This window comes from Rutidosis leptorrhynchoides, chromosome 4 (assembly GCF_046630445.1).
Source record: "Rutidosis leptorrhynchoides isolate AG116_Rl617_1_P2 chromosome 4, CSIRO_AGI_Rlap_v1, whole genome shotgun sequence".
NCBI classification, from domain to species: Eukaryota; Viridiplantae; Streptophyta; class Magnoliopsida; order Asterales; family Asteraceae; genus Rutidosis; species Rutidosis leptorrhynchoides.
This window is the reverse complement of record NC_092336.1, coordinates 584,913,909-584,930,422: the sequence shown is the minus strand read 5'-3', so window position 1 is coordinate 584,930,422 and position 16,514 is coordinate 584,913,909. Positions and strand designations below refer to the sequence as shown.

General features: G+C 32.4%; 1 protein-coding gene across 1 annotated transcript; it reads right to left on the bottom strand.

Annotated features, from left to right (window-relative positions):
- Positions 1 to 1,912: 1,912 nt before the first annotated feature.
- Positions 1,913 to 15,498, bottom strand: LOC139842865 (probable LRR receptor-like serine/threonine-protein kinase At1g53440). The gene is made up of 25 exons (XM_071832966.1): positions 15,411 to 15,498; positions 15,222 to 15,278; positions 10,123 to 10,154; positions 7,749 to 7,927; positions 7,502 to 7,573; positions 7,178 to 7,246; positions 7,011 to 7,082; positions 6,861 to 6,932; positions 6,707 to 6,778; positions 6,062 to 6,133; positions 5,897 to 5,968; positions 5,728 to 5,799; positions 5,568 to 5,639; positions 5,400 to 5,468; positions 5,227 to 5,292; positions 5,085 to 5,144; positions 4,966 to 5,007; positions 4,838 to 4,887; positions 4,391 to 4,746; positions 3,501 to 3,699; positions 3,282 to 3,416; positions 3,056 to 3,177; positions 2,756 to 2,966; positions 2,431 to 2,668; positions 1,913 to 1,991 (listed from the first exon to the last, which is right to left on the bottom strand). The coding sequence occupies exons 1-25, from the start codon at positions 15,496 to 15,498 to the stop codon at positions 1,913 to 1,915; spliced, it is 2,628 nt and encodes an 875-aa protein (XP_071689067.1).
- Between the last annotated feature and the right edge of the window lie 1,016 nt (positions 15,499 to 16,514).

Here is a 16,514-nt window from a genome sequence, read left to right as displayed (position 1 = left end):
CACTATTTGTTAAAAATCATTTTAACCAATTTTATATATGTCGATCGTGTTTATGCGTCTAGTTTGTTATTTTATTTTATATATAAAAGTTACAAATACACATTGTGTATCGTTTTAAAACAATTTTAAAAGATGTCGCCCATATATATTATTTGAGTTTCAAAAAAAAAAAAAAAAAAAAAAAAACATTTAACTTTAAACTCGTTAGAGTTTAACTTTTTAAAATCATCAATTTTAATCTTGAAACTCGTTACCGGTTTTATTTGATGTTTTTATCAAAAACATTTAGCATATATATTCTAATCAACAATTATATATAAATGCAAAAATAAAACACAACCATGCATCACACACACATAGCCTAGCCCAAAAATCCTATGCTTGATCCCATGAGCCGACATGGGATCAAGAGGTCAAACTAAGGGTAATATCGTAGCTCCCACTTAATTCAAGAATTAAGTGAAAACTTAACAAAACGCCATCGTTGTCAATTTGACCTGTTCGCCATCTTCTAAGCCAAAAGCATGTTGTATTGTATCTTCAATCTTCATCTTGTTACATTTATTTAAATTTGAAATTACAACTAAACTAATACTTTTACAAATTGAAATAAACTTAAATACAATACTATGAAAAAGAAAAATAAATATAATACAACTTTGGCTTCAAAATGGCCTTTCTAATAATACAAATAATCAACATGACATAATATTGCCGTAATCAACAATCACAACAAACATACATAGGTCGGGGCAATATGGCTATGTGTGCAATCACAATTCTAATAACTACATTATTAAAACCTACATATGGCTTGTCCATGGTTACAATGCATGTGTACAACCATGGAATATAACAATCAACAATTATAATAAATATTCAAGCTATAACAATTAAATCTACAATTTAAAATAGTGATATTCTTTCAATCATATTTGTGCGTCATGAGGTTAAGTCTAAATCAACCGTGTTGACTTTAAAAACCAAAAAGGTTTCGACTTTTACCAATTCACCACAAAGCTAAATTTAAAGAAAATCACGCGACAATTAAGATGGTGTAAAAGCGGCTCGGATACCAATGTTGGAAAATCGTGTGTACTTTTACCAAATCAGATTAACGCAGCGGATAGTTAAAATAATAATCTTTAATTATTTTATGAACAAAATTTATACAAGATTAAATTTTCACTTATTTAATGAAACATGCACACAATTAATCTTTCCCAGTGATCCAGTTACACCATAATAATTGTCATGAATATAAAATAAAAGAGGAGTTAACGATATACCTTTCTTGGAGAAATTGATGAGACGGAGAGAAACTTACGATCAAAAATATGACCGTCTCTTAGGATAGTCCACACTACACTTCAAACAACGTCAATGGATGCTAGTCCAAACCCAAGTAATAATTAATCAACCTTTGATTAATATTATGAACTCAAAATGATATTCTTACTTACTCTCTTTTTAATTCTCTCGTATCTTCTTATGAAGGCAAAAGAAAGGAATATATATTACACTTTAGAAACACCCGTGAACCTTATATCAATCCGTGAATATTTTACTTTTTGAAAGAATCTTTACTTTTTGAAAGAATCCAATTTAGGATATTGAATTTGATTTACGTAATATCATAAAGTCGTATTTCTCAAATACTTCAGGGGTAGTTTATGAAACTTATAATTAATAATTTCTATCATGTCACTTTCATGTGAATAGTAAATTAATTAATTTCGTTTCATTTACTATTCATATGAATAGTAAATGAATTAATTTCGATTTACTATTTTGTTACTTGAGTAATATATATACATCATATATATATTTATTTGACGTCTCGGTGTATATGTGTGTGACCCCGAAGGCTCAAATGAATTTGGCCATATAGTTATATGTTGTACCTTGCACATTAATCCTTCACAAAGCTGTAAACATCTGCTTTATCTGTCAAGTATCCTCTCATTGCGTACTCTGGAGCCATATACCCACTGAAATATGAAACATCACATGACAAAATTATTAAAACGTCATATCTAATTATGTTTAGCATCTAGTTTTCTATTCAAATAGTATTAGCTTAGGTGTCGTTTCTTATTCAGTCTGCAGATCTTATTGTGTCTTATGTCTGCGTGCCCACATACATTTTTACTGCAGACTGTTTGTTTTTTTTGAAGACATAAGTTTTAAATAATGTCTTATTCTGTCTGCAACCTCGCAGAGTTAGAAATGTGCTTCTAACCGCTGCAGACATGATAAAGTTATTTTGCAGACATAAAAACTAAGCGTCTTCAATATTCATCATACAGACCTTCAGGCCACATCTTCTTTATAGACGAGGTCCGCAGATCTTCATACAAAAACATCTTAAAAAACAAACATCACCTTAGCCTCCAAGCTATGTGAGCTATAGTATACGTTAAGACTCACATTGTCCCAGCAACTCGTGTGCTGATATGGGTGTTTTCTTCTTCATCAAGTTTCGCTAGACCAAAATCTGATATTTTCGCGTTAAGTTCCTTATCAAGAAGCACATTTGTGGCCTTTATGTCTCTGTGAACAATTTTCAATCTTGATTCCTCGTGGAGATAAGCTAAGCCCCGGGCTACTTGTATGCATATCTTTTGTCTTGTGGCCCAGTCTAAATTAAGGCGTTGGTTGTCTTTACCTAAAGACGGTGCAACCATAATTAATAGATATCATTGACTTGAATATAGGATGTATATGAATAGTGGATATAATATAAAGTATATACCAAAAAGAGCGCGTGCAAGACTATTGTTTGCAAGGTACTCGTAGATCAGTAACAGCTGGTTTCCTTCTATACAACATCCGTAAAGCTTAACGAGGTTCGGATGTTGTAGAGCAGATATCATGCCTATCTCGGTCACAAATTCTCGATTTCCTTGCTTTGATGTTGACGAGAGTTGCTTAACAGCGATTTCAGAACCATCTGAGAGTATACCCTACAGATAATATGAACGGTAAAATCATGTGCATAATTTTGGTTATACAGTATTTTGCAATATACGTCAACAGAATATGCAATATGTACCTTGAAAACGGGTCCAAATCCGCCTTCACCAATCTTGTTTACAGCGTCGAAGTTATTTGTAGCAGCTTTGATTTGTCTCAGACTAAAATAGCCCGTCTGTAATTCAAGAGCCCCTCGAAGTTCTGTGATGAGAATGAGTATCAACAATCAACAATCAACAATAGTTATTAAAACAACGGAATTAATTAATAGTTCTTATAACACAATTATATTATAACATTCCAACCTTTGTCTTCATCTTTCGCCCCCAGGTAACCTTTCTTCCAAAGAACAGCTAAAATCAAGACGACAAATGCACATGAACCAATCACGATTCCAGCTATCGCTCCAGCAGAGAGCCCGTCTGTCGGGATATCAAAGTCTACGAGGAATAATAAATACGTTTAGCCTCGTTTTAAATGTTGGAAATCATAAAATTACTCAAAATTTAAAAATATTTACTAACTTGGTGTTATAGTAATAGCTGATATAAGCGGACCGTATACACCTCGATCGGGAATTGCAGTAGTCCCTTTCCCCGCCCAGTATAAATGGATCTCTATCGTGCTACCATTAACATTAATATTATCAAAATCTCTATAGATACCCTTGTTGGTACCGTTAGCTTCTTCCCTTATGTTGAAGTCCTTCAATAGTAATTGTCCCTATAAAAAACACAACCGTATTCGTAACTAACTCTATGCTCAAAACTATACACGGAAAACGGGTGAGGTCGGGTCGGTTTGGGTAACGTGTGAAAATGGTTTTGGGTTGAAATGGGTCATGCTTCAATCGGGTCATATCTTTAAACGGGTCTAAATGGGTAAGGTTAGGTCGGGTTGGGTAACGGGTCAAAAGAGGTCATGTGTCAATAGGTGAAGAAAATTATTTTAGTTATTAGAGTATTATTTATTATTTATATTTATATTTATATTTATATTTATATTTATATTTATATTTATATTTATATTTATATACGGAGTATATAACAAAATAATTAATATACATAAGAAACGATACAACCATGAATGCTTTCGTAAATGTTTGACGGATGAAACTTATTATGATCTTTATGCTCGACCTGTTTGACTCATTCACAAGACATATTAGACCTATCTCTATTTATTGAGTTTTAGGAATTAATACACATAAGGCCATTTCTTTATATATTGTATATGACATAATAGGTTGGAGGGAAACTCGTTGGACTTGGTTTGGGGTTTACATTGCTAGGCTTTTTTTCATAATCCAATTGTCCCAAAAGCAATTGACCCAAATTTGGGAGTATAGGTCTCAATTGCTAGGTATAATCAAAACACACAACTGAATGAAAATTGTCATGTTGGATTCACTCACTTGGATTGATACATCAAAAAAACGCCTTCCCAGGCTACTAAACGTAGTATCATCCGTGTACATAATTTCAGCGAAGTGTAGGCGTACTTTATAGCTACCTTTTCTCAAACACAATCCATAGTATCTGAGAGAAGTAGGAGAAAGACGGGCAGTTTTGTACAAATCGCCACCTGTCACGTTTGCTGTAGTTGTTACAAATGGGGCTTTAGCGTTGTTCAAGAAAACACCGTTGCTGCTATAAGCCCATCTCTCATCAGAAGGGTAAAAGTAAGACTGTTCATCAGTTGAGTCTTGTTCGTATTCGTTTCCTTCAAAGTTTAAAGTGGCTCCACCACAATTAATAAATAAAGAATATCCTACATTGTAATTAGAACGGTAATATTAGATATAAAATTTTAGTTATAGACTTATAGTAATATATATAGTCACATAAAGAGAATGACATACGGTTGGGGTTTCTGCTGCAAGTAAGTCCGTCTGTCATACACCAACCATTTCTACAAGATATATGCAATTTTAGCCCAACCATATTTAATAACCTTAAAACATAAGTATAGTACTAAAAACGTATATACCCGTTGTTTGTCACTGAAGATGAAAGTGCAGAGACTAAATTCCTGTGAACGTGTTAAAAATGACAAATAAGTCAAGGTAGCGGAGAATATTTTCATGTAGTGAAGTAAGGAGAACGTACAAGCTCGATGGATTGCAATTTTCTTGTTGTATTTGTGTGAAGTTGTTATAGGATAAGTCACTGCAATGAAGGTAATTAATTAATAAAATCATAAAAAAAATAAAAATAATTATAATAATACTGCTTAAGGCGAATTGCTAACATCTTTCTAGTGCCGATGAATGCCCATCCAGGGACGTTTCCAGATAAGGAGTTGTTATTGAAAAACCTGAATTTATGGAAAATATTGAATTTAAAATTTGATTAGTAAACCTCAAATAGGTTCGCAATGCAGTACGGATCATGAACAAAATATCTTGTAATTAGTTTGCATACACGGTGTCAAAGTCCATCATCCCCATTGAATCAGGTATTTGACCTTCCAACATGTTGAAACTCAGGTCTCTGTAAAAAAAAAAATAGTCAAGAAAAAAATAAAATAAATAAGAATAGAAAAAAGACAGAACAATTCAGCTTTAACAGTGACATTACAAACAGACTCACAAGTTTTTCATCTGAGTCATCTGTCCTATGTATTCCGGTATTGAACCGGTAAGTAAACAATTTCTCAGGTACCTGAGACAAATTTAATTAGGAAAAAAAAATGTTACGTTTTTTTTTGTAGCAGGTTACTTTTTCCATTTAGGCCATGAAATCAACTTACAGTCTAATCATGCGTCTCATATTTTGCAGATTAGGAAAAGTTGCACTTGGTCCGGTCAAATCAGTTATTCTCCTGAGAGGCATAATGAAGATATGAAGTAAGTTTCTAACCTTAAATCTACATTACTATTACTACTAAATATAATACAGTTGGCACAAAGCGAGCTCACAGTTCAGTTAAATTGGTTAAAAGAGATATTGTTGAAGGAATAGGTCCCTCCATTGACGTTCCTTGCATATCACTGCACCTCATATGGTATATCAATAATTATGAAAACATATATATCTGGAATGAGTTTGTTAAAACAAAACAAGAAAAACATGATTATACTGACAGTCGCGTGATTCTTGTCCAGTTTCCGATGAAGCTAGGTATTCTCCCTGATAATGTACTCCCATCTATCCCACTGCAAGTGTTTCAATCATCAGGATAATATATTTGATTTGATAGATGTTAGTGCATATTTGTAATCCCTAGTTCGTAGAATGTTTATGTTTAAATTCAGTCATGTTATAACGATCTACATTGTAATTGTGACTATTGAACTTGTGTGTATGCACGTTAACGTTTTATTTCAATAGTTAAACTGTCCACACAGTCGACCAACTCAGTCTACTCAGTTGACCGACTGAATACACACAATTGACCGACTGTCTCACATAGTCGACCGACTGTGTCTGGTGACGGTATACATACGGGTTTAGGTCTCCTTTGTGAGGTTACTCATTATTTTGACCATAAACCGTGTCCTTTTTGTTCCAGTCGTTCCCTATACCCAATACCCACCGAATAACACTGTAGGAGTCGTTCTAATCTAGTTCTACACCCTAAGTTTGATTCATCCGACCCCGATACGACCCGTTATTCGATTGATCCTCGTTTTAGTGTTTTCCGTCATTAGATTGAGTCACAAACAATTCTAAGATCCTTATTAATTCGTCTACAATAGATGAAACTAATAAACGTCTGTACTACTTACAAATCTTCTAGATTAGTCAGATTGCCGAAAGATTCTGGAATGGCCCCTGAAAAATTATTTGCAGAAAGAAGGCTGCAAGTAAAATATAATTTCATTGTGAATAAACTATACGTTTTATCTAACTAACGAAATTACAACTGTGAGGTAATCTTACATTCTTCTCAATCGAGGTGGACGTGCGAGGTTTGAAGGAAGTGGTCCCTCGAGCAAATTGTCTTCCAAGACTCTGTTACAAGGTCTCGGATGTGAGAATAGCAAGTAAATGTGATAAACGTTGGTGTATTGACTAAATATCGTTACTTACAGTTCCTCTAGTGTTAGGATATCACCTATTTCACTAGGTATGGGACCACTGATGCGATTTCCCAAAAGACTCCTGTTAAGAAAGAAATATCAGGAAAACGTTTCAACAAGCTTATACAAGATACTGTATAACATAAGTAACGATAAAAGCAAAAAGGTAACTCTTACAATATGGTAAGGGGAAGCTGAGCAAAACGTGCTGGAATACTTCCACTGATATAGTTTTGAGTGAGATCTCTGTATAGAATTATAAAGTCACCAAATCGATTTATTGTCATAGTTCGACCTTCGAATAAATACTTTTTTGGATGCGCGCACTTGCACATCATGCGGGAGAAACTATTTCTTTTACACGAAATTTATATTAAAAACTAGCTGAAGCTAGAGAGGTTGGATGTGCGAGAGCCTATATGGGGTGATATTGATATTGGTATTGATATTTGATATATATATATATATATAGTTAATAGTAAGATGGAAGTGTATACTTACAGTTCTTGTAGAAAAGTGAGGTTTGCGAATTCTTCAGGCAGCGCTCCAGTCAAGTTAAGCCCCTTCAACTGGCTGAAATCTTACGGAGTTAAAAAAGATATACTAATGTCCCAATAAGCATATCACAAAATGTGAGTCAAATAACTTCATTGTATCTAGCTTTTCTCATAATTTCAGTCCTGTTACTTACATATCTATTCCTGATATGTAAGTAATAATGTAATATAAAAAAAAGACATATCCATACATGTGCGTAATGTGGCATTCGGTGGTATTACATTTGCAGGTTACATTGCTGCCAAATACTCTAAGCCCTTGGTTGTTTAGAGAAATTGTGTTATTAAGACGTCCACCTCCGCTGCATGAATTACTAGCAACCACCCAATCCCTAATTTGTAGCTGAGGATATTGTCCGAAGAGCTTCAACTGTTTTAGATCATGATAAAAACCGCAAAATTTAAACCAATTGCATTGCATAGGTTATCTACAATTACCATTCACATCCAAGCATTTCCTAATTAATCATGCAACTTCAAAATGTCAGCATATCTATGGCAATTTCTTTCCGTTTATAGATATCCATAGTTTAGTTAATAACCTTCCAGAGAGCCCTAACGTCCCACCGACAAAGCATTTTTTTTGTGTGTGTTGAAAATAATGATAAAAGCTACAAGTCCATAACTAGAAATTGATAACGGTATGATTTTAGATTCACAAACAAGTTGTTCATAGAACTTGTTCAAATCCAACTACTCTACAGTATATTTTTCACTAATACTGTTTTATATGGGCATATTTGACCAAAACACACCATTATTTCATGACTACATATATAATTGCAGGTTTGACTAGTTGGCCATGAACAATCAACCACGGGTCAATGTACATTTATTACCCATCAACCAAGAGTTTCCAAGTCAGCAACTGCTACTCACCTAAATAGACAATTATTGACATTTTCAACTGACCAATTCTAGTGATCATTCTGTAACTAGAAAGTTATCTTGCTTTGTGCAATAATTACTAATCCTCAGTCTTAGGGACTCTTCTGTAGGATAATTCTAATTCTAATTCTCATTCTAATAATTTTAGTTAACAAAAAAGTTATACACATTTTAAATTCTGCAAGTCCAGAATTTTTGTTCAAACGAGACTTGAACCACGCAAGACACCTATGATATGTTTCGTTAGCAGGGTTAGCTCAAAAGTCCTTTCGTTTGAATATTTTATTTATACCAGTGACTCTTACCCAAGGTTGCAAAATTCGCTATTCGGGGATTAATCGGTCGGGACTTTGGAAGGATTAATCGGAAATTCGGGGATTAATCGGAAATTAATCGGATTGTACTGTATACATTTAAATTTTAAATTTTAAAAATTATATGTGTAACTATAGAAGAAAAAAAAACCATAAATATAAAGATAATTTTTAACATAATTGTTTAAAATTGTTCATTTGCTTCAAAATTATAGAGTTCCAGTTTAAATTCATGTTAAAATGTTAATCATTTTTTATTTTGACTGACTTTGATTACCAAATTCGATTTTGATCCATCAATTGACATTGACCGTTTAATTAAACGGATTTTTGAAAATCGGAACGGATTGCTCTCAAAAATGATTAATCGGGAATTAGTCGGCGAGTAATCGGGTTTTTTACAACACTGCTCTTACCCTTCTCCATGTAGGTGATATGCCTGGCGTAACTGGTACAATAATTGAATAATAATATGACATAAAACATGGAGTAATATATAACTAGATCTGTCTCTATTGAATGATGAATTCCAAATATTATTATGAATTAATTAATAATAACATTATTGTTATATTGGGAGAAAGAGTCCAACTACTATGGAATCCGGCAACAATAAATATTTTAGGATGAAAAAGGGTGTCCATATATATTTTATTGGCGATTTTTTGAAAAAGGGTGTCCATATATATGAAATCACAACAAAAAATAGGTTTTGTTTTTTTTCTGAAGTTATTTTAAGGTTTAATTAATAATTAATAATTTAATCAAATCAATGATAGAAGCAAAATCAAAGAAAAGCAACACCTAGGAAAAACAAAATAATGCACAACACGTAATCGCTTTTGTATCCTTTTACACTATTCTCTTACTATACGTCTGTACTGAAATAAGACCAGATGATAGATACATACATATATACATCCTACCTACCTCTAATTCTAAATTATTACTCCGTATTATTATACTGTAATACACCTCTAATTCTAAATTATTACTCCGTATTATTATACTGTAATACATATAATAATAATAATAATAATAATAATAATAATAATAATAATAATAATAATAATAATAATAATAATAATAATAATAATAATAATAATAATAATTATTATTATTATTATAATAATTCTGTAGCAGATAATCTTGTACAACAATAAAATATAATCGACCAGTAAATAATCATAAAACAACTTTCCTGAATTTTAGGCAATTTGTTAATTCTGTTAGCAGTTCAATTCCTGCTCTAAGAAATTTCACTTAACTTACAATAGCTATAGCTATAGCTATTAAAGTTAACAGACAAATTTTAATGTATAGAAACGGACAAGTAAAGAAGTAAAAGAGAATGATGTTAAACCTTCTTCAGCTGGCAAAAGTTGAGCAGCAGATCTGGAATCAATGAATTGTTGGTTAATAGGATTTGAATGCCGGATAAACCTTTGAATCGTGTAGTCACTTTCGCGATAAAGTATTTCGACCCTATACATGATTGCCTTAGGGTTACACGAAATCTTTATTCGGGATAAGACAAAGGCACAACTCCAATATAGGCAATTAAAATTGAAGTCAAGAACATAGATAATTTGTATATTGTGGATGATCAATTTTCCATCATCTTAAAATGGGAGACAAATACTCTTATTTATAGATTATGAAAGGTTATACATTTTGGCTCAAAAGTACCATGAATGGTCACACCTTTTGGCTAAAAGGTGTCCATGAATGGTTATAACTTTTAATGAAAAGGTGCCATGAATGGTTACACCATTCCATGAAATCTTACACCATTTCATTAAGGTTTACACCATTTCATGAATAGTTGTGTCTTTTGGCCAAAAAGACACCAACTAACAAACACAACCTTTCAATTATATGACTCTAGTTAGCTTAAACAAGCGTGTACTCCACACTCTCCTAACTTGTTATAGAGCTTAACTAGAAATCCATTTGTCTCAAGTAAATCACCTTATCACACAAAATGTCTGATGACACTAAAATCACCAACAATCCCCCCCATTTTAGTGTAATCTTTAGATTTACTTAATAACTTGAACAAACACACAAACTAATGCGTAAATGGAAATGTTCGTGAAGAATTGAATTTCCACTTAGTATATTATTTACGAGAATTCGAAAATCAGGGTGTTCGTGAAGAATTGAACCCTTCAATTCATTTGAAAACTATAAAATAATATACACATCAGTTTCTTACATTTCTCTAATGTTCGTCTTGACGCTTTTATAAGCCATGCGTCCATATCCTTTCATGAGTATATAGGAAGCCAAGTCCAAGCTTCTTTGAAGCGGCAAAACTTCATACTCACATAGGTAACTCTTTTCCGTCTTGCACCCGCATATGCAATTTTTCAAAAGAGGCATTAAGAAGTTTAACTTCAACCTACTCCACTTACGGGTCTAAACACATATTTTGGGATCAGAATATTTATGTGTTTCAATCTTCAAAAAGTAAGCTTACCTCATTGAATTCAGCTCCTAGCGTTGTACTAGAAGGGAATTGGGCGTCTCACTTTGGAAGATTTAATGGACTTCAATCCCACAACATTAGCCAACTTTTGCGCGCTTCCGGCTAATGCTTTTGTCAAGTGACTTTACCAAACTTTGTTGTGGCCCCAACAAAATCTACATGCGTCACTTCATTCGTGATTAACCCACGAAAAGCAGTTATGTCTAAGGCACAAGTGTCTAGACTTCACTTGTTAAATACATGCCTTAGTCATGTTACATCCCATAGCTAGGGATCACCATGAACTTTAATCTCATTTATTATGACTTCAATAAGTTTTTCTTTTCACAATCCTCTTATCCAAGGATTTATCAAATTCTTATTTTACTATAAGAAACTCGCGAGTACTTCAAGTTAACTAATTGATTAGTCATTGCACATGTCCACTTTCCACGAGTTACCAATGTAAACTTATAATTTATACACCCTTGATAATGTATCCACATTATCATTATGTATACAACTATTATCATTGCATTAGATGAAAGGATTATTATTATAAATATACCTTAGTCAATCCACTTCTAGAACCAAGAAGTAATGACAATAAGTTTATAATATCAATAATCATAACATCATTCTTTAGATCCAAGATACATCATCTATACCAAGTGTAAAGTCTTACAACTTGTAGATGCATAATCTTCTTGATCAATAGTAAACTCAATATAATTTAATATGCCTTAGGATCACCTTTGTGAATGAAACCATAATTCATGGTTGACTTTTACAAGTATTAATATACTTAAGTCACATCACAATAGACTTTTGCTTAATCTTTCAACACATATGCCATATTGGTCCCTTGATATAATCACATACATCATACCACCAATTTCAAAGCAAACCGGTATTTGAAACAATTAAGCAACATCTAATCCTCATTCCATATTAAACATATTTGATTCAATAACTTGTACCATCTTGATAATCCATCAAATGGTTTGTGGACATACCTCACCAAGAATAAAGACTTTATCATTTATTAAGTAACAAAACACTCACTTCATAATCATACAAAATTGTTTTGTGACTTTTTCCAATGAATCAACTCCACCCGTCAAATAGCCTAATGATAGTTACATAATTAAAGACTTACCGACAAACACAAATCGTTCAACGCAATTTGAATTTGTGTTCAAAGATTTGAGGACAGTAGATATGTACACTCATATCCATAATTCTATCATATTAAAAGGAAGTCACAAAAGTTCAACCAGTTTCATGTTTCATTCATAAACATTGACTATTGTGCCAACAGTCACGAGTACCCTCGGAGTACCCCTTAGATCACAACTGTTGACTTTTACTAATCCATGAAACAAATAAAAGTAACTACCATTTTCAATAACCAGTAACTACCATTTTAAATAGTAGCAAAATGTGACGATTCCCAAAACAATCATGGAAACAAAAATATACTTTCGGTAGAATAAAGAATTCATGATTGTTAAATTATAATTTACAAAGAAGTCATGAATATATTATTTGTACATCATATTTGCCTTTCGTTTTGTTTCAGCATGATATTGGCATGGGAAATCACATATCATGTCATCAATGAATATTTTGAAACATATTCATAATATATGCAGTCCCATGATCACAATTTATCCCAAATTGTATCATACACGAACCAAGGCACCGAAAGTTTGATATTTTCTTTGATTAAATTGTTATAGCATGTGTTTGTTATAAACAATAAAAGAGTGCCGTAAACTTCCATTTGAAGTTTACTAATTGGTTTCTATTGATTAAAATGAACCACATAAAATATATCAAACTTCATCTAGTACAAATCCATTATATATTCATAATTTATTATTATCTGTTGCAATAGTCATGCAAAAATAAATAATAAATAATAAACATATAAAAGATGAATGGAATACGTATCTGGAATATATCTCATCTTGTTCCCATCATTAATATAGTTATCAACATGAGCACTCCATATCAAATCCCATCCAGTCACATGGAAGTCATATTTGATTTGTGCACGGTTGACCAAACATTTCGATGTCCTTGTCCACCGCCAAAATAATCAGTGGTGTGTAACTCTTTACCAATTGGGATTTTATAAATCATAAATACCATCCATTAAAACACGTGTAGGATCCATAGTCTGATGATTGTTCCACGATGTAAATCTTCGTCAAGCCTTAAAGTCTTTTATGATCAAATTATCTCATCCCTCAGCGATATCATCAAAAGTTTATCACAAGAAAATACTTTATCGCTTTGTTGGTTAATAGGATTTGAATGCCGGATAAACCTTTGAATCGTGTAGTCACTTTCGCGATAAAGTATTTCGACCCTATACATGATTGCCTTAGGGTTACACGAAATCTTTATTCGGGATAAGACAAAGGCACAACTCCAATATAGGCAATTAAAATTGAAGTCAAGAACATAGATAATTTGTATATTGTGGATGATCAATTTTCCATCATCTTAAAATGGGAGACAAATACTCTTATTTATAGATTATGAAAGGTTATACATTTTGGCTCAAAAGTATCATGAATGGTCACACCTTTTGGCTAAAAGGTGTCCATGAATGGTTATAACTTTTAATGAAAAGGTGCCATGAATGGTTACACCATTCCATGAAATCTTACACCATTTCATTAAGGTTTACACCATTTCATGAATAGTTGTGTCTTTTGGCCAAAAAGACACCAACTAACAAACACAACCTTTCAATTATATGACTCTAGTTAGCTTAAACAAGCGTGTACTCCACACTCTCCTAACTTGTTATAGAGCTTAACTAGAAATCCATTTGTCTCAAGTAAATCACCTTATCACACAAAATGTCTGATGACACTAAAATCACCAACATGAATCATACATAATTGATAGTAATAAATATAAAATAACGGTGAGGAATTTTATTCCGGCCCTCGCCGTTGCTGGTCGCAGGTTGGATGACGCCATTGTCGAACTTCCTGAATCAAAATTGCGCCGATGATGATAATGATGATTATTGGAGCTTGATGGTTAATGGTTTTAGAGAGTGAGAGAGAAGTTTAAAATTCAAACTGGATGTATTACTTAGTTTGTGAACATTTTGTTATATACAGTAGTAGATGTATAAATTAACAAACTGCAACTGTATGTATATGTTTGTCGTTGATTTTGACCATTTGTCTACTAAATATCGCGGGTGTTTTGACTTTTGACTCTTTATACTTCAGCAACAGAAAAATATAATCGAATCTTGTAAATATGTGAGTTCAATGTTAAGTAAGGTTATACCTTTTATACTTTGTTTCATTTTCATAAGATAAAGTGTATACGTGGTTGGTATAGAAATCAAAAACATTATTTCATATGTAAGTTAAATATATCATTGGTTCATATAACTTGTAAAAAAAAATTAACAACATTGAAAAATGAATTTTTAGTTTATTTCTAGCAAATGTACCTAGTATTAGTTAATAGCCACGTATTCTCCATCCGTAAGATATAATTATGCGGATACTCAATACAATTTTTTCATATTATGAGTTGAGTCTAATTACTTTTTTCTTACATGGACCGTGCGCGTAGTTTGTAATTATTGAACGTATAGTCTTCGAGACTCAATTTCATTGAAAATTCGTTAAGTGACATCACATGTAATAGCACGTGACAAGTGAAGGTATATACGTCCTTTTGTGTTTCATTCCTCATTTATACTTTAACTAGTAGAGTGGACCGCGCGTTGCGGCGGTATTTTGTGAACAATTGGAGGTTAATAGTTACAGTATCGGTTTTTGTTTGTTACATATTACATAGTGTTGGAAGTAATTTGTTACTTTATGTTCTTACATATATATATAAAAGAGCTGATGCATGTTGCTGCAAAAGGAATACATACACATTGTTTGGGCTTGCATTGCTTCATAAGCCTTCAACTGGTATGATCTTGTCTTAAGCTATTGAACTGCAGTCTAATTCCTTCATAAACCATCCATTTGTTTTTATCTCAGCCACTGTGATTCCTGAATTATTTTATACAATATGTTATTAAAAACAGAGGACAAATAATTATACTAAAAAGTTGAAGATTAATAAGTAACTGTGTCTTTTGAAGTGCCTTATAACAAAGTAAAGCTAGAAGGAAAAATGAGTACCTGAAAACAAAAAAGAGAGAGTAACTTGAAGATCACCTTTTTCTGTAACTAAACCTTCAACATCACTGACCTCCTGACCATCTAACATAAGATACTCTAGTTACCAGTGTGCAGATATAAACGTGGGATTATGATAACAAAGGAAGAAAAAGTGTACCAAGCTACTACTTCCTTAGACTGATCTCCAAGGACCAGGGAATGTATGTAACTGATTTGTGACTACATTTTCCATCGTCAACTCATTCTATCCAATATAAGCAACTATCACCAAATGTTCAATACAATCGGCAAACGAAACATGATTTAAAATAAATAAAAAAATAAATAAAAAACAATGGTGGTATTCAAATTACTTACAGTGAAGGTGGAAGTTATAAGTAGAACCAACTAATACAATCAGTAAACGAAACACGATTTAAAATTAATAAAAACTAAAGCAAATAATGGTGGTATTCAAATTACTTACAGTGAAGATGGAAGTTAACAGCAGAACCAACCTAAATTGTGAGTCCAAAAAAAAAACCTGGGGGAAAAAATATAAATAAAATTAGTTAATAAAGTTAATCCAAAAAACAAAAAAACAAAAAACAAATATAAATAAAATTATGTCACATAATAGTCAGAATACAAAACAAATGGAAAAAACACCATAATATAGCCTTCAGGGGAAACGAAAAAGCAAGGATAGTAACAACCTGAAATATTAGCAAAAAAAATTCGTTAGTAGGCAATACGCTAAGGGAAAAAACAAAAACAAAACAAAACAAAACAAAAACTCAAGTAGACTAAGAAATATTTTCAAAACTATTATTGTTTGATTAAATTAATATCATTTCTTCAGAGAATAAGTGTAGCATCATCTGCAAGTAAACATGATAAGGGAAAAAATTTATAAGCACCATTTAACGGTGAATATTGTGAAAATCACATATTAAACAAACCATTTAGTATGAGAAGGTGTCCGTTTGGAAGGTATAAAAGGTCAGCCATGACTGTTGGTGATGGTATATTTTGTTCATTCTTCTATTTTGCACTATCTTCTGAACCTAGCAGGCCAAATCATCAAATTGTTGCCGCCGCTACTGATGTTTGTTTCTTTTAAAC